The sequence below is a fragment of the Bos mutus genome, chromosome 8, assembly GCF_027580195.1.
Source record: "Bos mutus isolate GX-2022 chromosome 8, NWIPB_WYAK_1.1, whole genome shotgun sequence".
Lineage (NCBI taxonomy): Eukaryota > Metazoa > Chordata > Mammalia > Artiodactyla > Bovidae > Bos > Bos mutus.
In genome coordinates, this window is record NC_091624.1 from 87,168,670 (window position 1) to 87,191,964 (window position 23,295).

Sequence of the window (23,295 nt, forward strand, 5' to 3'; positions counted from 1 at the left end):
CAGCTATTTGTAAGGCCTCCCCAGACAGCCATTTTGCTTTTTTGCATTTCTTTTCCATGGGGATGGTCTTGATCCCTGTCTCCTGTACAATGTCACGAACCTCATTCCATAGTTCATCAGGCACTCTATCTATCAGATCTAGTCCCTTAAATCTATTTCTCACTTCCACTGTATAATCATAAAGGATTTGATTTAGGTCATACCTGACTGGTCTAGTGGTTTTCCCTACTTTCTTCAATTTAAGTCTGAATTTGGCATTAAGGAGTTCATGGTCTGAGCCACAGTCAGCTCCTGGTCTTGTTTTTGCTGACTGTATAGAGCTTCTCCATCTTTGGTTGCTGGGAATAGGAATACTTTTATGAGAGACTTTTCCCCTCATTTACTATTTGTTTACCTAGGAGCGAAGACATAAAGAAGGATAAATTCTTGATTCTTTCATTTTATTTACCAGTTTCCAAGATAATGAGTTGGTTTGCTATCATCCCCCAAAAGTGACCAATTAGGTTATTAGGTTTTGTGTGTGTGTGTATATAATGATATCTTTGAATCCCATCAAATGTGAACACCATCAAATATTTAATCTACTGCAATTATTCTTATTGAAGTTCAGATTGTTCCATCTTTAGTCAATGGGAACTTCTTCAAATCAGCTTCTTTTCTACCTGAAATAGCAAGAAGTTCAAGGCTCATTTTGTGCATTTCCTGCCCCAGACCTGGAATCAGCCATTTCTCCAAGACACACTGCTTTCTCTTAATGGGAAAAGGTATTTCAGAATTACAATCTAGACAGTAGGGATGTTCCTCAATGGGCTAACCATTGTTTGTACAATTTTCTTAACTAATACTTATGTAATGCTGTTCTGTGCCAGGCATTGCTCTAAGATTTTCCAAATGTTTATGCTTCATAATAAACCTACAATTATCCTTACTATTATCCTTATAGATGAGGAACTTGAGGTACAGAAAAACTAAGTTTAAGGTCATATAGCTAATAAGTGACAGGGCCAAGATTAGAACCCAGAGTCTGAGCCTTTACCCATCATGATATGCTTCCTCTCATTTGACCTGTTTTTAGTCATATGCCTACCCCCAGGCCAGGGGGAAACAAAAAAATCCTTGACTAACAGACACACTGAGACAACCCCTTCTCCCCCTACCAAAAGACATAAAGATGCTGTTACCAGATGCAACAGGAATGAATCCGAGAAGGAAAAGAAAACAGCTCAATATATCAGTTTGGAAAAAAAAAAACAACACTGATTCAAGAGCCCATTTTTTATTATAGGCATTTTTATGATTAAACTTTGAAGAATTATATAAAATAATATATAATGCAGAACTAGAATCTGTTACAAAAGATTGGGTCAATCAGGGTTTCATTACAATTAAGACCAAGTAGTCAAAAAAAGAGATTAACCCCTAACAATTAATCCCTAAAGCCACAGGAATGAACACAAGCAAACATGAAGTTTAATGTGACACAAACTGCGTATTCAGCAAATGGAGATTTTTCTTGTTAGTTATTCAACATTTTGCCCTGAGAAGGCTCAGGGCCATTAGCATGAGAATGATTTGGTCCATCCTCCTCTTCCAAAGCTATAATATCTGGAATTTCATCAGTCTCAGATGTGAAGTCTGTGATACTGAAATCAAGTGCCTGTAAAAAAAAAAAATCTTGGATATTAAACCAAACACTAAAGAAATGAGCGGTCAATTCCAGCTGAGCTCTTAGAAACACAAATTAATACATGAACTTTTACTTTCTCGGTGGCTATGCTTTCTTGAAGATGTTTATAGTCTTATCCCCACAATTCATTCATATTATAACTAAGAAACGTCTCTTTAAGAGGCAACCAACTAGTGGTAGAACATATGAAATGAAAGCTTTTGAAATTACAAGCTATGAAGCATTTCTGTTTATTCATCTATTATTCTCTTAAGAACAATAATACTCCACTTTTCCATGTTCTGATTTCCAATACTATAAACAGTTTGGAAAATGTCTAGGAACTGAAGAAGCAAAAGGTTTTGAATAGTTGAAACAGCCATCACAAAGCCCTAGCTCTTGTCTAGAGAAGCCTTTTAGGGATAAGAAGTTTGATTAACTCTTACTTTACATACAATTATGATAAGCAAAGTAGTATTTCTTAACTAACAGATGACTAGAAGCAGAAAAGGTATAATAAGTTGCTGCTGCTGCTGCTGCTAAGTCACTTCAGTCGTGTCCGACCCCATAGACGGCAGCCCACCAGGCTCCCCTGTCCCTGGGATTCTCCAGGCAAGAACACTGGAGTGGGTGTATAATAAGTTACTAAAGGCTAAATCTTGATAGCAGAAGAAAAAAAACTAGCTGATTACCTAATGGAGACAAAATAACTAACAACAACAACCACCAAAAAACAGATGGAAGGGAGAATGAGGAGTTAGCACCTAATAGGTACAACCTTTATGCTTGGGATAATGATATAGCTCTAGAAATGGGTAGTGGTGATGGCTGCAGAACACTGCAAATGTACTCAATACCAATGAACTGTATACTTTAGAATAACTAAGATGACCATCTAACTTGATGGTACGTATGCATGTGTGCTAAGTCACTTCAGTTGTGTCTGACTCTGTGCAACCCAATAGACCCTTTAGCCCACCAGGGTCCTCTGTCCATGGAATTCTGCAGGCAAGAATACTGGAGTGGGTTGTTGTGCCCTCTTCCAGGGGATCTTCCGGACCCAGCAATTGAACTCAAGTCTCTTATGTCTTGTGTATTGGCGGGCAGGTTCTTTACCACTAGCACCACCTGGGAAGGCCTATGTTATGTATATTTTGCCACAATATTTTTTAAAATAGTTTTTAAAAATACATGAAGAGAGAATCTTTTTTTTTATTGGGTCTCTTACCTGCCTGACTGTGGCCCCTACTGCACTTTTCCCTAAAAACCCAGGTGCTCAGAGGACAGTCCAGACTGAGGTATAAAGACTTCCACTATTTATTCCTGAGGCTGTCTGGGGAGATCAAACTACACTCCAGATCTTCATGAATTTTCACTTCGCAAAGATTATACCCAACCTGACACCCACAAAAGCCAACAACACTGATACACCGATGACAACACTGATAAATTGATGCAGGGCAGCAGCCAGGCAAGTCAACAATTGCAATTTTATTCTTTTTAGGTTAAAAGATGTACCTTGCTCACCTCTCTCTTCCAATCTATTCCTATTAAATGTATATTTTAATTTCCACTATCAGTAGTTTTAATAAATGTAGAATAGAACAGGAAGCTACAACACAAGAAAATAGAGAGGGATTTTTTGAGTCCTAAGCAAGCAGTTTTCTCCTATCAGAGGCTAGATTGCTAGAATAGAAAAAACAAGCACTTTGACATCAGTAACACATTGGACTAAATCCCTACTCTGCCACTTGTCTCTTTTCAACCTCAGTTTTCTCACCAGTCAAGTGAGGAAAATTCCTAATTGATTGTGTTGCCAAGTGAGGAGTAAGTAAAGATTGTATGGGCCTAGCTTGTAAAAGGTACTCAATAAAGAATAGCTTTAATTCTCTTTAGTTTCTTAAATACCACCCTGTCACACACATAAACCTCCAAAGTCACCTACAGATCAGGAACTACTGGCCTAAGGTAGAGTTCTTTGCAGAAGATTGGAGATTTCACACTTGTGGGTTAGGAAAAAAGCCTCCACCACCACCAAGAACAGGGGCTCTAGTCCATGAGATGTTTTGGGAGAACCATATGAATAATTCACCGTCCATATATCTAGAATGAGTCAGAGTATCTAATTTTCATTATTTTTGACCATCACCAAAACCTATTTGGTGGGCTTGGGAAAGAAAAGGGTGGGGCAGTAAAGAGGTAGCCATAATCTATCAAGTTTATTTGGTGAGTTTAATTGAAAATGTGGTGGTTGGGACTGCCCTGGTGGTCCAGTGGCCAAGACACTGTGCTTCCAATGCAGGGGGCTCAGGTTTGATTCCTGGTCAGGGAACTAAGATCCCACATGACACATGGAGCGCCCCCCATTTTTTTTTTAATTAAAAAAAAAGAATGTAGTGATTGTGCTTGACCACCTTCATAGGGTTTTCAGAAATGTGGCACAAGAGAAATCACTTTGCAGACTTAAAAAATAAATTTCTTTTCACCGACATAAAAAACTATAGTTTGGAAGGAGTATGAGGAGACTCTTGCCCATCTGGCATTCAGAGGCCAAACTCAGAATAATATGCTTACTATAAAACAAATGAGATAATAACAGTCCCTCCCTGCAAAGACATTCAAGAAAACCAAGTGCCTGTGCCAGGGTTCCAGGGAGTTACATCATTTTTGCAGGTTGTTCACCATACAACCATAAGAGGGCACCACTCACTTATAAACCTCCTTGATTTCTATATTTACTAAGATAATTTTCCAGAAGGTGGCACTGTAGGTGGGGCTACTACAGAAATAAAAACAGCATCTGGAGGAGTTTTACTTGCCGGTAAACGTGTATGTACATGCAGTGCTCATAAACATGACACAGAGTCAGGAAAACAGACTGATTTTAAAATAGAAAATAATTGTGGCTCAGATGTAAAGAGTCTGCCTGCAATGCAGGAGACCCAGGTTTGACCCCTGGGTAGGGAAGGTCCCCTGAAGAAGGAAATGGCAACCCACTCCAGTATTCTTGTCTGGAGAATTCCATGGATGGAGGAGCCTCCGTGGGTCACAAGGAGTCAGACATGACTGCGTGACTAACACACACGCCTGTGTTTCCTTGACATCAGTCTTAGTATTACTTTCTTTGATCTGTCTCCTTAGGCAATGACAACAAAAGCAAAAGTAAACAAATGGGACCAAATCAAACTAAAAAGCTTTTGCATAGTGAAGGAAACTTTCAACAAAATTAAAAAGCAACCTGTTGAATGGGAGAAGATACTGGGTTGGCCAAAACGTTCATTCGGGTTTTTCTTTACCATCTAGGCTTAGACAGTTTTTTTCCCCTCAAAATAATTGTCCTCCTTGGGGGAAAGTCTGTTAAACTAAAACTGCTAGTTTATCTAACAATAAAGCAAGGACACCATGCATTTTGAGACATGTAGACAACAAAATGACACGCATGTAGGCACAAACTTGAGACACAAAGTCAGACAGACAAAACCATGACAGTGTGCTCGTGGTAAAAGCAAAGTCAGTGGTGTTCTTCCAGGAGCTAAGAGAAGTCTGCTTTATATTCTGTCTTGCTCACTTAGAACAGCTTTGAGATCTGTCTCCTTTTCATAGGCAATTCAGTAGGTGCTATTACTCTTACAAAGGGGGGAACCAGAAAGTATAGTTCAGTATAAGGAAGCCTGTGTACAGCTGTAGTATATGAACTTTCCAATATATGAACTTTCCGACCAATCACAATGAGCCATAAAATACCACCCTTGAAGTTCCCAGGCAAATGATAGCAGGGTCCTGTACAATTTGGACTAAAAAAGAAAAAAAAATTTTAAGAGGAAGAGTCTCTAGAAAAGCCACTCACTAGGGACAGGAAGGTGAGAGCATGGATAGGCTCCACCCTGGAAGCCCATCAATCATGACAGTCCACTTTTCCAGAAACCAGAAGCTCCTTCACTTCAAGTATCTCAGGGAGTCCTTCCAACTGAGCTCACGTTTACTGACTCCTGGAGTTACCTCAGGGGAAAAAAATTAGTTCTCTAACTTAGTAAGATTTGATAGCTCATTCACGTAAGTGCATGTAAAGCTGTATGCTGCTTCCTTGTCTTCATGGGGAGACAAGGGTGAAGCAGGGTAAAAAAAGGAGACAAATTTTGACTTAGACTTCAGTTCTACTGAAGGGCAGGGCAGGCCTTCAGTATTTAGCTCTATTTCACAAGTTCTAAGATTGGCTTTTTTTGAAAAGGTTTGGCATACTGCAGCTTTGTTATGAGGAGGTCTATATTTCCTACATAATCAACCCACACTAAGGGGATTAGAAGCCTGAACACCCTAGGCAGGAGGTAATAGGAACTCCTTTCTACAGGGGGTTCAAAGTCTTCCTTTTTCTAATTATCTTCATGTGGTCTTCTAAAGGTACCTCACCCACCAAGGTTAGTGCCTTTCTACCAAAGTGACAACATGGTACATTAAGTCCAGCTAGGACTGGACACTGAACAATCTCATTCCATACATGTGAGATGGCCCCTTAGCAAGAAATGACGCTACTTTTACATGAGACTGATGCAAACAGTCACTCATGTGCTTCCTCTCGGCTGATTTCTTTTCAGCAAAGCAGTCAAGTACTTATGTACTTATGTACCTCCTTCTACTGGTTTAAAAACATGCTTTCAGGGGTCCAGTAAACAGTCATTAAATGAAAGGAACCACCACCACCCCCTAATACCATTCTTAAAGGAACATTAGCTTTTGTTATCAAACATTCCATTTTTAACATCAGTTTTCCAATGTTTATACCAACTGGCCCCTGCCCCCAGGCCATTTGAATTCATATGTATTAAAAACCCTGTCAAGGAGGCGAAGCAGTTCCAAGAAAGCCACACAAAAAGCACATGTAACACACAGCATAAAACCGATCTATTCTGCAGTGAATTTTATTGAATTCAAAGGAGGCACTTCTTTATGAAAAGATAAAAAACACAGGGTACACAAGCATGCATTGTGAGACAAACCAGAGTTGAGGCCTGCTCAGAGCAGACCCCAATTCATACAACAGCCTACATGAAGGTGTTTTTATTCAGTACAGACAGACAGCAACAGTAAGTAGCAAAAGCATGAGGCCATAAACACCCTGAAACATGTGCGAGTTCTGGACAGGCTCTGACCACTCTATTATTCTTTTTTTTCCAGCCAGGTAAGTAACAGAACTTATGCACTAATGCAGAAACTTTATAGCTCTTATGCCAGTTGGAAATGACTGAAGTGGAGACTTTTTTGCCTCATTAGCTGCCTGCCTACTTCAGACCTGTCTAGCAGGTGTCAGCTCAAGAGGAGCTGTCATCTGGCTGGCTGCCCTCTGCATTGCTGACAGGGACGGGTTTAGGGTGTTTTCTACTCCACCTGCCAGGCCTCCTGGTTGTACCTGGGGCCTGAGCACTCTCAGACTCGGTCACCTGGGGATAAAAGGGACCTACCAGCCAGTTGAGGGGTGTGTTGTTAACAAGATAATCCATCACATCATCTAAAGACTCCTTCATTTTCTGCAGCTGCCCCTTGCTGGAAGCGAGGAGGCCATCAGACAGTTCTTTAAAGGAGGCAGCATTGCGAAACACAGAGTAGATGTCACCAGCCATCACCCCCAAGTGGTTGGCCCGATCTTGAATGTTCTGTGGTAACCCCTGGATGTTGGACAGGAGGGTGTGGCACGTGGTCTGGAGCTGCTGAGTCAGGTTCCGGGCAATAGCAAGAGTACGTGACTCAATGTGCTGAAAGTAAGACAAGTTTAAGAATGAGCAGTGGATTCAACAGTGGTATGTGTGACTTAGTTCACATACATTCAGCTGGGATATGTCCACCACACATGTGGATTCTTTAGCTTTTTAAAATTCTCACAACATCCCTGAGCGTGGCAGTATTCTTTCACATTTCATAGGCAGAACATAGAGCTTCCCAGGTAGCTCTGGTAAAGAATCTGCCTGCAATGCAGGAGACTCTGGTTCAGTTCCTGGGTGGGGAAGATCCCCTGGAGAAGGGATAGGCTACCCACTCTAGTATTCTTGGGCTTCCCTTGTGGTTCAGACGGTAAAGAATCCGCCAGCAATGCAGGAGACCTGGGTTCAATCCCTGGGTTGGAAAGATCCTCTGGAGGAGGGCATGGCAACTCCAGTATTCTTGCCTGGAGAATGCCCATGGACAGAGGAGCCTGGTGGGCTACAGTCCATGGGGTCGCAGAGTTGGACACGACTGAGTGACTAGGTACACCACAGGTAGAACATAAGCTATGCCCCAGATAACAGCTGGAAAATGGCTGAGTTGGGATTTGAACTACTGCCTGAGGCTTCGAAGTTCATGGTCTTAAGCAGAAGAAACGTAACAGGGGAGACCAGACAGAAGGAAAATACCCTCCACATTAGTAGGACAACTGGAATGTTCTTTCTTCAAGTGAGATATGATGTAAACAAATGATTAATGTTACTTTCAAGGGCAAGTGTGTATTAGCTTTTGGAAGATAAAGAACCACTTTCTAGGACTACAATATGGTATTTCTTCTGTCTGGAACATTCACCCCTTTAATGCCCTTTCACCTAGTTTATTCACCCCTTAGGTCTCAACTGACCACTCATCTCTTCCAGCAAACCATCTGATTCACCCATCCTCACTCCAAGGTTGAGTCAGTACCCTTCCTACAAAGCATTCTCATAGCAACTCTATTTATACTATCAAAAAACCCACTATGCAGTAAAGATACCTGTATTCACTTAGCTTGTACCTTTTATGAGGGAAATGCCTGTTTCTCAGGTAGTTGTGTCCTGATTGGGGCAATATACCTATCTGTAAGTTGTTAAAGTTACTGCACAGTTTTGCTTCTATCACATAACAAGCAACGTGTGTATCCTGTATTGTTCAACTTTTGCTAGAGAAGAATATTCTAAGAAGAATAATAAGAACGCTGAGGTGCCTGGTAAGAATTTCGACACACTCTGTAGTGGATGACCCTGTCCCACATGTCTCACCTCAGCACAGTGGGATTCATCTGTATCATCGTAGCCGATGCTTCTCTTCCACTCCAGCCAGGACAGATAGAGCTTATCCTGAGCATCCTGAATTTTCTGGTTGGCATTATGCACATTCTTCCTGGCAAGTTCAATCTAGAACATGTTGGAAGAAGACAAAGAACCAACTATTAATAGATATTCATATTAGCCTGTTCTCAGGTCTATGATGTAAACCAGCCATCATCAATACTTACAGAAGTTCTTGGTATTTAAGGAGATATCTCTGATAGCATTGTGGCTATCTCTGATAGCGTATCAGAGATAGCACTGTTCTGTTCTGCCCTGTCTAAGTTGCTCAATCATGTCGGATTATTTGGACCCGGTGGACTGTAGCCTGCTAGGTTCCTCTGTCCATGGGATTCTTCAGGCAAGAATACTAGAGTGGGTTGCCATTCCCTACTCTGGGGGATACTCCCAAACCAGGGATTGAACCTGGGTCTCCTGCATTACAAACAGATTTTTTTCCATCTGAGCCACCAGAGAAGCCCAAGAGCATTGTTACTTGTTATCAATATGTATAAGTCAGCCAAGCAGCCATAGGACTTAACTGCCTCTTATTTATTAAACCACAATCTCCAATTTCCCTCCGGTTTAACACAGGTACGGCAACTGAAATTTAACATGTGTGTAATATACAATTATGAAAGAGAAAGGAACTTAAACTTCCTCTTCCCTGTTGCCAGCCACCTACTTCCCCTTCCAAGAGTAAACTGGTTTCTAATGGCTGAACAATGCATACTGTTCTGTAACTTGGCAATCCTTCAAGGCTACTCAGTAGTCTTTTGTGATGTGTCAATGTAATCAGTCTATTAGTTAATGTGCATTATTTATACTCTTTTGCAACTCTGAATGAATATACATTTCTAGGAGAAAAGCTGCTCCAGGCACAGGTGTGTCTCTAACTTTCCTCTTTCCCTTAAATCCTCCAGAAGTAAAAAAACACAAGTATACCTCTCCTCTACACCATCACCCACAGAATCTAGCTTTGCAAACGCCACCAGACAGGAAAGGAAATCAGTAATCTGACCACTCAGCGTAAGATTAACACCGCTTCATGTATTCAGCTAATTATATACTTCCTTTTCTGTGAGTTTTCTATGTGCTCTTGGCCCATTTTTCTACTGGATTGTTCATAATGTAAGATTAAAATTCTTGGATTTTATGATTACGTTTATCCTAACCCTGGAGATAAATGAACTCACTTCCGCTACCTTTGAATGAAGTTGTACTCACCAGGTTGAAGGCGGAATGGAGCTGAGAAATGGTCTCCTGGCCTTTTCGCTTAGCTTCTTCAACCCTACAAAGGGCCTGCTGGTAGGCCCGTGAGCGCAGCTTGGTGGACAGAGATCCCAGTCTAACATAGTAACTCGGCTTCTGAACCATATCGAATCCTTCCACTTTTTTGGCTTCTTTTTCTGAAGTTATAAAAAAGGGGGGGAAAAAAGGAAGCCTTAGGGATCACAGCTCTAAGTGCTCTAAGTAACAAGGCTTAAACTCTTAACTTGGATCTTGTCTTTGTTGATTCCACCCACCCATCTGGTAATTATGCACCCCTTTGCCCAAGATGGCTCCTATCTGCTATTGGGCTTAGCAACCCAGAACACATCACTGTGACACGTCATTGACACAGGTCTCTTCCCACCAGAGTGTCTTCCCTGGCACACAGTAAGCACTGAATATTTAATAATCCCATATAGTAGCCCACAAAGGGCAATTCATTTGTAGAAAGTATTTCCTTAGGTTAATTTCTCTGGAAGTTTCAAAAATTACTATGTACAAAAGAATCCGCCTGCAATGCAAGAGACCCGGGTTTGATCCCTGGGTTGGGAAGATCCCCTGGAGAAGGGAAGGGCAACCCACTCCAGTATTCTTGCCTGGAGAATCCCATCGACAAAGGAGCCTAATGGGCTACAGCCCATGGGGTCACAAAGCATTGGACACAACTGAGTAACTGAGAACCCACACATGCGGACAGCGGGTGTGGGATGGGGGAATGGAGACTGACTGTCAACAGGCATGAAAGATCATGAGCTTTACTCTTTGGGGGTGACAGAACTTTTACCTTTGGGGGTGATAAAAATATTCTACAACTGGATTGTGGTGAGGCTCATGCAACCAAACATGTAGGAGGAAAACAGGTTGAATTTTTTTGGTATATAAAGTATATCTCAATGAAGCTATTTAGAAAAATTGCTTTAAGATATAAAAACTGGAAGAAGCTCCTTGGTGGCCTAGTAGTCAGGGTTCTGGACTTACACTGCCATGGCCCGGGTTCAATTCTTGGTCAGGGAACTGAAATCCCATAAGCAGCATGGCGTGGCAAAAAAGGAAAGAAACAACACATTATTTCAAGGCAAAAATCCAGTTACCTAGTTCATCCTTGGTAAGAGGGAGGTACTGGTCTACCAGCAGCTCTGATTTGGTGAGTGCATTTTCTACTCCACTGCTCATCAGCTGCATCACCCGACTTCGTAGGACTGTGTTAATGCTGCCACTGACCACGGACTTGGTCTTCTCCACACTACCAGTCACAGCTCCCTTGGTCCTGTCCACCACCCCCGTGATTGTGCTGGCCACAGAATCCTTGGCCCCGGTCACAGTAGTCGTCACAGCATCTTTTGCCCCAGTCATAGCCCCTTTGGCATTGGCCACAACCTATGGGGAAAAAAAGCAGGCCATCTGGCTGGTGAGAAACATGGGCACAGATACCTATAGAAAGGTCTTCACTAAGGCAGCACAGCTGAAGAGTTAAAGGATGAATCTGGCCCTTTTACTTTCTAGTTGTGGGTCTTGGACAAGTAACTGAGAGTGGATGAGCCTCAATTCCCTTAACAGGTATAAATGCCCTACCTGCCACCACTCAAAGGTTGTCGGGAGACCAAAAGCGGGAACTGGATAAAAAACTTGTCGAGGTTTTTTCTTTGTTTTAAACTAGATGAACCTGTAGTGAGGCACAAGTGGAACTCTAGAGAAAAATGGCATTTTCCACTGAGATGCTTCTACTGAGCCCCTCATACATGCCTGTAAGCAGAGACAGAGGTACCAGGCACACTACCCCAGGCCGACACACAGAAGTACCAGTTCTCCATTCTACTGGCTGTGCTCTCAGATACCAAGTAAGAAAAGCTTCTATTCACCACCTCTGCATTTATCCAATACCACACAGGACTCAGTGATTTAAGGAAGCAATTTCACCTGCAGAGATGAAGCCACAAATTTAACAGAGATTAGACTAAAGTCTGGCCCAAAGGTGGATAGCTCATCTCTGCTTCTTAAGACAACCTAACAACAGTTCAGGAAGTACGAGAGTGGTCATTACTCAAGGTTGGAACAAATAAGTACTGCCTGTTTGTGGCCTGCAACAATCTGTATTAAACAGATAAAACTTAAAAAATGTGAGGTGGCAAGCCTCAGCACTCTTGTCCCAAGCTCACCTGGTTTGTTGGCTGATTCAGAATAGGCAGCTTCTCCTCAATCCTGTCTAGCCCCTTACAGGCATAGGTATTGGCAACAGCAACTAGAAGAATCACAAGTGGTGAAAATGTTAACAGTCTGGTAAGAGTGAACACATAACTTGAACCTTTATTCTTACTGTGGAAAAACAGCAAAAAATATTTATTTTAGTTTACCACACAATGCTTTGTCTGGTTTCTCAAGTTCAGAAAAGAGATCCTTGCCAGGTTTCCAGCAGCTTCCTTCTACTGACAGGGAAATAAGGATGTGTGTGTGTGGTGGGGGTGGGGGAGCAGCAAGCTGAGGCAGTGACAAGCCAAGAAGGTAGGTGGCCAGGAAGCCTCTTCCTCATCAGTTGTCCCCTAAGGTTAAGAGAAGCCAGGCTTCGCCCGAATCCTCATTCAGGGAATGAGGTATCTAAAAACCCTCAGAATTAGCATTTCCATGCTAGTCTAATCTCTACCTACACTTAATTCAGTAAGTGGCAGTATATTTGGGGTTATCACCAGGAAACTGTGCTAACAGCACCCTGGATCTCCCTAACAAGACCCAGATTTTAGTCCAAGCTCCCCCACCAACTCCCAACATTTGGGGAGTAGCAGAGTTGGAAAGCTACTAAAAGGCTCCCCATGATCCTAAAAGTCCATGATGTAAAAATTTGACAGAATGATTTAATCCCTTATTCCAAAGCAGATAATAAATGTTGAGAAACTGAAAATTCCACTCCTAAGTATATATATGAAAGAACATATGTCCACACAAAAACCTGTGTACAAGTGTTCGCATTAGCATTCATTGCTCATGATAGGCAAAAGTTAGAAGCAACCCGAACATCAACTGATACATGAAAATGATATATCCACACAACAGAATATTAAATTATTCCATATTAAAAAGAAATGAAATACTGAGATGATGCTACAATTTGAATGAAATTTGGAAACATTATGCTAAGTGAAAACTAGCCAGTCACAAAAGACCACGTGTTTTATGATTCCATTTATATTACATGTCCAGGATATGCAAATCTATAGAGAAAATAGATTAGTAGTTGCCTAAGGTTGGGGAAAGGGGCGGGGGTGGTGGAGTGATTGAGAATGAGTATAAGGTTTCTTTTTTTAAAAAATATGGTAAAATATACAAAACAAACTTCACCATTTTAACTATTTTTAGGTGTACAATTCACTGGGACTCACAATATTGTTCATTCATAATATTGTGCAACCATTACCGCTCTCATTTCCAGGACTTCTTCCTCATCCCAAACAGAAAGTGGTATGAAGTTTCTTTCTGGAGAGATGACAGTGTTCTAAGATTGATCACGGTGATGCGTGAACAACACGGTGAATATACTAAAAGCCACTGAATGGTACACTTTAAGTGGGCAATTTGTATAGTGATTTCTTTTTAAAGCAGTTCATGTATACTGTGTAGTCCCAAGGAAGTCAGTTATTTCAGTTTACTCACTGATTCCCTGTTTGATCTCACTTGCCAACAGAGAAACATCTCTGGGGAATTTCTTTTAATATCATATTTGCCATTGCTCTGAAGCAGGCCTTCTATAACAATGAGCATCACCTGGCAGTTCTCAGAAAAGGCAGTTATGTGTCTCAGGAAAGGCTGAGGATTCCCTGACTGATGAAAGCTCAGGCCGTAAGGCTAGCCTTCATTATTCAAACCAGCTTTGCGCTCACTCTCAATGACTATATGGGACTAAATTTTGAGGCCAAAATGAAAACTCACTTTGTGGCTCTAACTTTTGGATGATTGGCAGCGCGCTGGTCACAGCCACAGAAGTGATGGTCTTCATGCCCTTCTCTGCCATCTCACATAGAGACTTCAAGTAAGGATACTGATCCTTTGTACTGATGTAAGCCGAGGAGACCAGATCATACGTGGAGCTCACCAAGGGGAGGTTGGCCACCCTGGTCACCACACTCTGCAACCAAGAGGGAGGGAGGAGTTAATGTCTACAAAACAGGGCTGGTGGGGAAAGGAATCAAGAATCATCCGTCTATTTATAAATCATACCAGTTGTGGTTCAACTGCAACAGATGCCATCTTTCTTGCTGGAGAAAGAAGAAATCTGCAGAAGAGAAGCTTATTTCAGAACACTGTGACAAGATTCCCAGATTAATTCTCCAACCCCAGGTTTCAAGTGAGCAAAATTCAAGATACAGTCAGTGGAGTCTGCACTGCTCCCACCCTCTGACTCTCAGAGGTCTCCCCTGGGCAGACAAGTCCTAAAAGAAGGCTTCAGAGCTCATGGGTACAATATACCAACTTGAAGTGTTCAATTCAATGCTTTCCCCACCGGGACATTAGAGACACCTTTTGAAGAAAAAGATCTATCCACAAAAATGCTAACCAGGTAACATCCATGTAAAAACTAGAGAGATATTTCAAGAAGAAGATATCTTGGGCAGTCAGGCCGATCAAGATGGAGCACTTTGGGATGGGGGTGGGGGAAGTCAAACTTTTCTTGTCAAAGAACCGAAACTAGTTCAAGGGACATTAAGCACAGAGGGTAAGGAGGTGCTCCGAGGATCGAGAAACTTTTCAGGGAGTTTTAAAATGTCACTTTAGTGTCCCCAACGGCCCACACCTACACAGAACAGCCTCACTGGTAAGCAGCAGGGCTGGGAAGGCAAGAACCAACCCCTTCGGAGCCACTCTGCGGCCGAGGGTCCCAATTTTACAAGAAATGAGAACCACGCCGAAGGCGGAACAGTTATCAATAGCCCGTCCGCGTACCCCACAAAATTCAGCTTTAAGACGATTTTCTCACGCGTTTCCTTTTAACTAATGTCCTCTGGGGTCGATTGGAAACTGCTAGCCCCAACCCAACCAAGGAGCTACAAACGCACCAAGGCAGCGAGCAGAAAAGCAAGCCTCGATCAAGAACAAAAGCGAGGGTGGAAACGCAGGCCCCAGACACCGCCCCTTCCCAGCAGCCGGGGCCCCGAAACCGCCGCGAGGCCGCGAGCGTCCGGCCCGAAGCCCGCGTTGGCCGAGCCACAGGGACCGCAGAGGGGCGCGCACCCACCAGCCAGCAGACGCCCAAGCGCGAAGATCCGGTGAGTCTGTGAGGCGTTCACAGCTCACCGACCGGCGCGCCGGAATATATACCCGCCCCGCCCCTGTCCGCCCCCGTGCCACGTGACCCCCGGCCTTCTGCCCGGGCGTAGGGGGCGGCCCTGCCTGGATCAAGAGTGCTGGGGATCCCGGTGCAAATATGTGGCGGGTGCCCACGCTGGCTTTGTAGTTTCGCAAAAGGAAGTGGGGCCCCGGTGGCTCAGCATTAAAGAATCTGCGTGTAATTCAGAAGATGAGGGTTCAATCCCTGGGTCGGGAAGATGCCCTGGAGAAGGAAATGGCAACCCACTCCAGAATTCTTGCCTGGAGAATCCCATGGACAGAGGAGCCTGGCGGGCTACAGACTATGGTGTCACAAAGAGTCACAAAGAGACACAACTGAACGACTCAGCCACCAAAAGGCAGCGGAGGAGTTGCCGCGAGGGACTCACCGTAACTAACCTGTTAATTTCCACCAGTTCTGGGAATAGAATTGTCTTTAAAAATGGAAACAATGGCGTTTGGACTGCTATTTATAGCAAACAACTTCCAAAGTTTTGTGAAATTCTGAAGGATAAAGGACCAGTTTGAAGGGCTATTGTGTTGCTCTTTTTACTTTAAAGTCAGTTTCTTCAACATCTGTCTAATTTAAAGTTGAATTGGAATTTCCAAAAAGGCCTTGAGAATATACTCTTCCAGCAAGACTAAAACCCAAATCACTGTGGTCTGATAGCTGCCTAAGTTTACTGTGCAAAATAGCTTTTTGTTTGTTTTTAACTAAAGGATAATTGCTTTACAATATTGGGCTGGTTTCTGCCCTACATCAACATGAATCGGCCAGCAGTTCAGTTCAGTCGCTCAGTCCTGTCCCAGTCCTGTCCGACTCCTTGCGACCCCATGAATCGCAGCACACCAGGCCTCCCTGTCCATCACCAACTCTTGGAGTTTATTCAAACTCATGTCCATCAAGTCGGTGAGGCTATCCAGCCATCTCACCCTCTGTCGTCCCCTTCTCCTCCTGCCCCCAAACCCTTCCAGCATCAGAGTCTTTTCCAATGAGTCAACTCTTCACATGAGGTGGCCAAAGTACTGGAGTTTCAGCTTTAGCATCATTCCTTCCAAAGAACACCCAGGAGTGATCTCCTAAAATTTAGAATGGACTGCTTGGATCTCCTTGCAGTCCAAGGGACTCTCAAGAGTCTTCTCCAACACCACAGTTCAAAAGCATCAATTCTTCGGCGCTCAGCCTTCTTCACAGTCCAACTCTCACAGAATCAGCCATAGGTACACACAAGCCCCCTCCCTCTTGAACCTCACTCCCCGAAATGGCTTTTTTTTTAAAGTTGAGAGATAAGGGCTCTTTTTTGTTTTTGTTGTTGTTTTTTGTTTGGGGGAGTACTTTGCCTTTTTTTTTTTTTTTAAAGAAACAAATCTTCAGCGTCTGAGTCCTGGTGCTTTCTTATGTAAAAGGGAAGGACTTGAATCATGATGTGAGTGCGCAACTGCCCCAAGCCCGGTAGGGGGTCCTCTGGACCTTTCCCGGAGTGAGTGGGCTGGTTATCTGACATCGCCGGAGGCTTCAGCCTCCCAGCTGTTTCCCAAGGAAGATAAAGGAGAAAGAAGAGGTGGGAGGTTCGAGGGAGGGCTGGGGCCAGGTCCTCCGCCTCGGCTTCTGGAATCTAGAGCAAGAGGAGGCAGCTGGTGAGTACACAGGAGCCTGGAGGCAGGCTGTGTTTGTCAAGCTCCAGAGTTTCAACTGTGGGAAACACTCAAAGGCATTTACCTTAATTACTTAACTGAGGTTGCAGGTACAGAGATACTGTGCATATTTAAAGTTCCAAACCAACCCGTGGAAAAAATGTATCCCTCGTACAGGACTGAAGACATCTAGAGGCCCCCAGCTAGAAAAATTAAATATTGTGTCTTCTTTCCCCTCCTACACACACTAGGTCATTCAAAACAAAATATAGTACTACCATAAAATAACTGTTAGGAAGTCCAAAATTTTTATGTCCCCCTCCTCCCGGGAAGTTCACGGTTCACATATTGCTGGCTTCAGCAGTATGTGAACCATGAACTTCCTGATGTTCAAGCTGGTTTTAGAAAAGGCAGAGGAACCAGAGATCAAATTGCCAACATCCGCTGGATCATGGAAAAAGCAAGAGTTCCAGAAAAACATCTATTTCTGCTTTATTGACTATGCCAAAGCCTTGGACTGTGTGGATCACAATAAACTGTGGAAAATTCTGAAAGAGATGGGAATACCAGGCCACCTGACCTGCCTCTTGAGAAATTTGTATGCAGGTCAGGAAGCAACAGTTAGAACTGGACAAGGAACAACAGACTGGTTCCAAATAGGAAAAGGAGGACGTCAAGGCTGTATATTGTCACCCTGTTTATTTAACTTATATGCAGAGTACATCATGAGAAACACTGGACTGGAAGAAACACAAGCTGGAATCAAGATTGCCGGGAGAAATATCAATAACCTCAGATATGCAGATGATACCACCCTTATGGCAGAAAGTGAAGAGGAACTCAAAAGCCTCTTGATGAAAGTGAAAGTGGAGAGTGAAAAAGTTGGCTTAAAACTCAACATTCAGAAAACAAAGATCATGGCATCCGGTCCCATCACTTCATGGGAAATAGTGGAAACAGTGTCAGACTTCATTTTTCTGGGCTCCAAAATCACTGCAGATGGTGACTGCAGCCATGAAATTAAAAGACGCTTACTCCTTGGAAGAAAAGTTATGACCAACCTAGATAGCATATTGAAAAGCAGAGCCATTACTTTGCCAACAAAGGTTTGTCTAGTCAAGGCTCTGGTTTTTCCTGTGGTCATGTATGGATGTGAGAGTTGGACTGTGAAGAAGGCTGAGCGCCAAAGAATTGGTGCTTTTGAACTGTGGTGTTGGAGAAGACTCTTGAGAGTCCCTTGGACTGCAAGGAGATCCAACCAGTCCAGAAGGAGATCTTCTGAAGGAGATCAGCCCTGGGATTTCTCTGAAAGGAATGATGCTAAAGCTGAAACTCCAGTACTTTGGCCACCTCATGTGAAGAGTTGACTCATTGGAAAAGACTCTGATGCTGGGAGGGATTGGGGGCAAGAGGAGAAGGGGACGACAAAGGATGAGATGGTTGGATGGCATCACTGACTCGATGGACGTGAGTCTGAGTGAACTCTGGGAGTTGGTGATGGACAGGGAGGCCTGGTGTGCTGCGATTCATGGGGTCGCAAAGAGTCGGACACAACTGAGCGACTGATCTGATCCTCCCCACCTCCCTCCATTGACATTTTCAATGCTTCAGTCAGTTCAGTTCAGTTCAGTCACTCAGTCTTGCCGACTCTTTGTGACCCCATGGACTGCAGCACACCAGGCCTCCCTGTCCATCACCAACTCCTGGAGTTTACTTAATCTCATGTCCATTGAGTTGGTGATGCCATCCAACCATCTCATCCTCTGTGGTCCCCTTCTCCTCCTGCCTTCAATCTTTCCCAGCCTCAGGGTCTTTTCCAGTGAGTCAGTTCTTCGAATCAGGTAGCCAAAGGATTGGAGTTTCAGCTTTAGCATCAGTCCTTCCAATGAATATTCAGGACTGATTTTCTTTAGGATGGACTGGTTGGATCTCCTGGCAGTCCAAGGGACTCTCAAGAGTCTTCTCCAACACCACAGCAACAATTCTTTGGTGCTCTACTTTCTTTATAGTCCAACTCTCACATCCATACATGACTACTGGAAAAACCATAGCCTTGACTTGACAGGCCTTTGTTGGCAAAGTAATGTCTCTGCTTTTTAATATGCTGTCTAGGTTGGTCATAACTTTTCTTCCAAGGAGCAAGCGTCTTTCAATTTCTTGGCTGCAATCACCATCTGCAGTGATTTTGGAGCCCCCAAAAATCAAGTCTCTCACTGTTCCCACTGTTTCCCCATCTATTTGCTATGAAGTGATGGGACCAGATGCCATGATCTTAGTTTTCTGAATGTTGAGTTTTAAGCCAACTTTTTCACTTTCCTCTTTTACTGCTCTAAGCACTCAACTTATCTTTTTCTTTTCTTTTTGCTGTTTCATTTTTGTTGGTGCGCTAAGCAGATGTTTAGTGTTCCTCTTGTTAATCTATCCCCATCCTTATGTAAAGACAGCAGAAATCTGTGTGATGATGGTGAGATGTTTTTTTCTGTTTGTTTTTTAACTTCTCACTGGTCTGAGCTCTTATTTTGCAACAGAAGACTTTTGCCCTTTCACCTACATATGCCTCCATCTTTTTTTTATTTTTAATTGAAGGATAATTGCTTTACAATATTGTGTTGGTTTCTGCCATACATCAACATGAATGAGCTATAGGTATGCATATGTCCCCTCCCTCCCACTTCCCATCCTGTCTGTTTGTTTTAAACCTGGGAGTCACTTGCCCTCTTTAAGGATAAGCAGGCTTCCTTCTGCTTTTCTGTACCTGAGAAGGAGAGGGCTCGAGAGACTAATGTTGGGGGCAAGACTCTTCAAGTTCCCAGAGGATAAATCACACCAAATTCTGCACCTGCTACTCTTTCATCTTCATGAGTCTGGGAGAACATGGAGCTATGGGCAATAATAACACCCAGGTCCTCCAGGTAATTCTGATGGTCTCTGGAAGTTTGAGAACCTTTGTTTCACAGAAGTGGTTTTCATAGTTGGCCTCAGACTAGTGCATCAGAATCACCTGGGGTGCTTGTTAAACGTTCTGTCACCTATACAAGGCCTATTGAATTAGGAGCTACAGTGGGGAGGCCCAGGAGTCTATATTTTTAAAAATACTTTTTTTTTAGTAACACCACTTTATACTTCACAAAGTGCTTTCATATGTTCTTTATTGCTTGAGCCTCACAACAATCCAGCAACTCAGTGCAATGGGGATAATTATTTCCATTTTAATAATGAGGAAGAGTCTCGGAAAAGTTACCTGATTTTGCCCACAGTCATGACTAAGTAGCAAGGTAAGTAAGACTAGATCCCAGGGACATAATCTGAGCTAGTTACCTAATTGCTCTTTGCCTTAGTTCCTTCATTTATAAAATAAATATTATCCATCAATTTGAGAAAATAAACAGGCCTGTAACTACATGCCATGTGAGTGACAGAAGCTGCATACAAATAATACTATACAAAGCAAATTAAGTTGTCAGAAGTAAGGTTGGTAGTTGCTTTGGGGAGTGGGGAGGGCTAGTGACTGGATGGAGCCTCAGGGGGCCTTTGATGTGCAGATAATTTTCTTGTTCTGGGTACTAGTTACGTGTGTCTGCTCTTCTTGTGAAAATTCATTAACTGTATATTTTATTTTTAAAATGCTATACTTCTATTTTTTAAAGTTTTGAAAAGTTGAGAAAAGAAAAAAGTAGTGGTGCTTACTTCATAAGGTTTTTGTGAGGATTACATGAATTGATACATTCAACAGAATAATGCCAGGTACATGGAAATGGCAGTTGTTATTACTGTTTTCTAACCCACCCAAAGCCTCTCTGCCCAAGAAAGCTTTGCTCACAGAGGAGGCTGAAGGGGCTCCAGGAAACCAGCAATATCCCAGGTCCCACCTAATCTTTTTTTTTTTTTTTCCTAGACTAGGAGAGACTTTGCTGAAGGAGACACATTTCTTAGAGTTTGTAGCAACTCAACCTGGGTGTATCAATGATACAAAATAATAGTAAAAAAAAAAAAGAAGAAGAAAAAAGAAATCTGCCTTGAAGTTTTCTTTTCCAGAAGTGGGGCAACTGCCTCCTTTCCCACGCTTATGGTTTTTCTTCCCTCCCTCAAAGGCACTGTATGCTCTTGCAGCCACCTGTATCCTCCACTCCATGCTGCACTCTCTCCCTCACCTCTCTTTCTCTGGACAACCCCTCGTTCCCTCTGGCTGGAGTGGTTGCCCATCTGCAAGCTCTACTTCTCTGTACCACTCAGCTCTTTACAACTGTGAGGCCCTCCTCAGCCCCAAGATTATTAACTAGTGAGCAGTAGAACGGGCCTCAAACCAGGTATGTCTGACTGTAGAACTGACACTTTATCATTACTTGATGTGTGTGCTTAGGCAGTAAATACACTTGACCCTCAATGCCTGTAAGATGTAGGAGTTAGATGACATCTAGGGTTCCTTTCAGCTGTCCAAAAACTAACAATACCTTACCTCGTATATAGCTTTATAATGTCCTTCAATAAACATTTCAACCCAGACAGGTGCTTTTTCCTATTTCCTTGTCACAAGGCAGCCTCATCCAAACACAGGGGAAATATTAGTCTGTTCATTTCTTCTTTATACTTGAGCTTGAAATTAGATAAAACTATCGTTCTCATCGTGGCTTCCCTGGTGGCTCAGAGAGCCACTTACAGTGCAGGAGACCTGGGTTAGATCCCTGGGTTGGAACGATCCCCTGGAGAAAGGAACGGAAACCCACTCCAGTATTATTGCCTGGAGAATCCCCATAAACAGAGGAGCCTGGCAGGCTACAGTCCATGGGGTCCCAAAGAGTCGGACATGACCAAACGACTAAGCAAACCTTTCTCGTAGCCCAGAGACAAAGATAGTGGATCACAAGTAATGAGTCATGAAGCCAGATGATTTCTATTTTGAACAGTTCAAACTCCATGCAATTGGGTCACCAGCAGGAAGAGTTACTTAAATGACCCAATTAATCTACCTTCTTACTCACCCCTGAACTTGATACTCCACCATCTTTTATTCTCCTCCAAGTACCTTTGGGTGGAAAACGCAATTCCTTTTTCACATGGACTTCATCTTGAGTTGGTTTCCAAACAGACTACCCTCCTCCTCCTGCCCAACTGAACTTCACACCTTTTAGCCTGCCAGGGTCCCTTCCCTTTTCTCTCTTAGATAGGTAACTCAAGAAGAAGCAAGAAGGTTGATCAAATTTCAAGTCTATTTCTCATCTAACTTATTTATTTCCCCCTCCATCTTGTATCTCCTTATAGGTTTGAGATTTTATAAATGAAAATCCTGGGATGTCACAATTTCATGCATTCTTATTCTCTTTAAGTGAATATAATTAATTAAGTTAATTTAGAATATAGCTTACTTTCTGTTTTGTATTTATATCCAGTTTACTCCCCACCACACACAAAGGACATAAATTGCCTTACAAATTGCATAAAATACAGGAAGAATACATTTTAAATAAGTAAAAAGAAATAATATTAAGGCAAATAAATTAAGATGAAGCTTCTTGCTTTTATTTTATCATTATATCAGGTAATTAATGCCTATATTACGAGAAACTCAGTGATTCTCCACAAATGAAGAAATGGTTGCTAAGATAGTAATCTATTGTATGGGGATAAAGTGCCAGTGTTGGAGCTTATCAGTTACAATAAGCTCTTTTGTATACAGCATGATACCCTGGGGAAAAAACATTGAATTCAGAATCCCAACTTTTTTGTTTTCAGCTTTACTGAGATACTATAAACATATAACATTGTTTAAGCTTAAAGTATACAATGTAGCAATTTTATATATGTATATACTGGAAAAGAATTACCACAGTAAGGTTAGTTAATATATCCGTCACCTCATGCAGTTAGAATTTCTGCATTGAGATTTTTTTTTTTTTGCTTCACCTCACAGCATGTGGGATCTGAGTTGCCTGATCAGCCCAGTGATGGAACCCCTGCCCTCTGCAGTAGAAGTGCAGAATCTTAACCACTGGACCACCAGGGAAGTCCTAAGAACTTAAAAAATCTATAGTAGGGGAGCAAAATTTGGCACACCAAAACGTGTTTATTTGGCACGAGGACTGATTTAGGCTGATTTTTTTTTTTGGCCTGATTATTTTTAAGAATCAGAATACTCAGAAGACTCACTCTTGTTTTACCTCTCCCTTAGCTGCCTATAAGGAAAGCTGAGCACTAAAGAATTGATGCTTTTGAACTGTGGTGTTGGAGAAGACTCTTGAGAGTCTCTTGGACTGCAAGGAGATCAAACCCATCAATCCTAAAGGAAATTAGTCCTGAATATTCATTGGAAGGACTGATGCTAAAGCTGAAACTCCAATACTTTGGCCACCTGATGCAAAAAACTGACTC

General features: G+C 42.6%; 1 protein-coding gene across 3 annotated transcripts; it reads right to left on the reverse strand.

The window, feature by feature from the left end:
• Positions 1 to 1,260: 1,260 nt before the first annotated feature.
• PLIN2 (perilipin 2) lies at positions 1,261 to 15,304 on the reverse strand. 3 transcript variants are annotated; one of them, XM_005902268.3, is made up of 9 exons: positions 15,203 to 15,304; positions 14,188 to 14,242; positions 13,900 to 14,095; positions 12,138 to 12,220; positions 11,073 to 11,358; positions 9,937 to 10,118; positions 8,662 to 8,796; positions 7,123 to 7,413; positions 1,261 to 1,657 (listed from the first exon to the last, which is right to left on the reverse strand). In XM_005902268.3, the coding sequence occupies exons 2-9, from the start codon at positions 14,215 to 14,217 to the stop codon at positions 1,517 to 1,519; spliced, it is 1,344 nt and encodes a 447-aa protein (XP_005902330.2). In that variant the 5' UTR covers positions 14,218 to 14,242; positions 15,203 to 15,304; the 3' UTR covers positions 1,261 to 1,516. The 3 variants fall into 3 exon arrangements, with proteins under 3 accessions (XP_005902330.2, XP_005902329.2, XP_070232048.1); XM_005902267.3 differs by lacking the exon at positions 1,261 to 1,657 and having other exon boundaries at positions 6,567 to 7,413; XM_070375947.1 differs by lacking the exons at positions 1,261 to 1,657; positions 15,203 to 15,304 and adding an exon at positions 15,024 to 15,093 and having other exon boundaries at positions 6,567 to 7,413.
• Between the last annotated feature and the right edge of the window lie 7,991 nt (positions 15,305 to 23,295).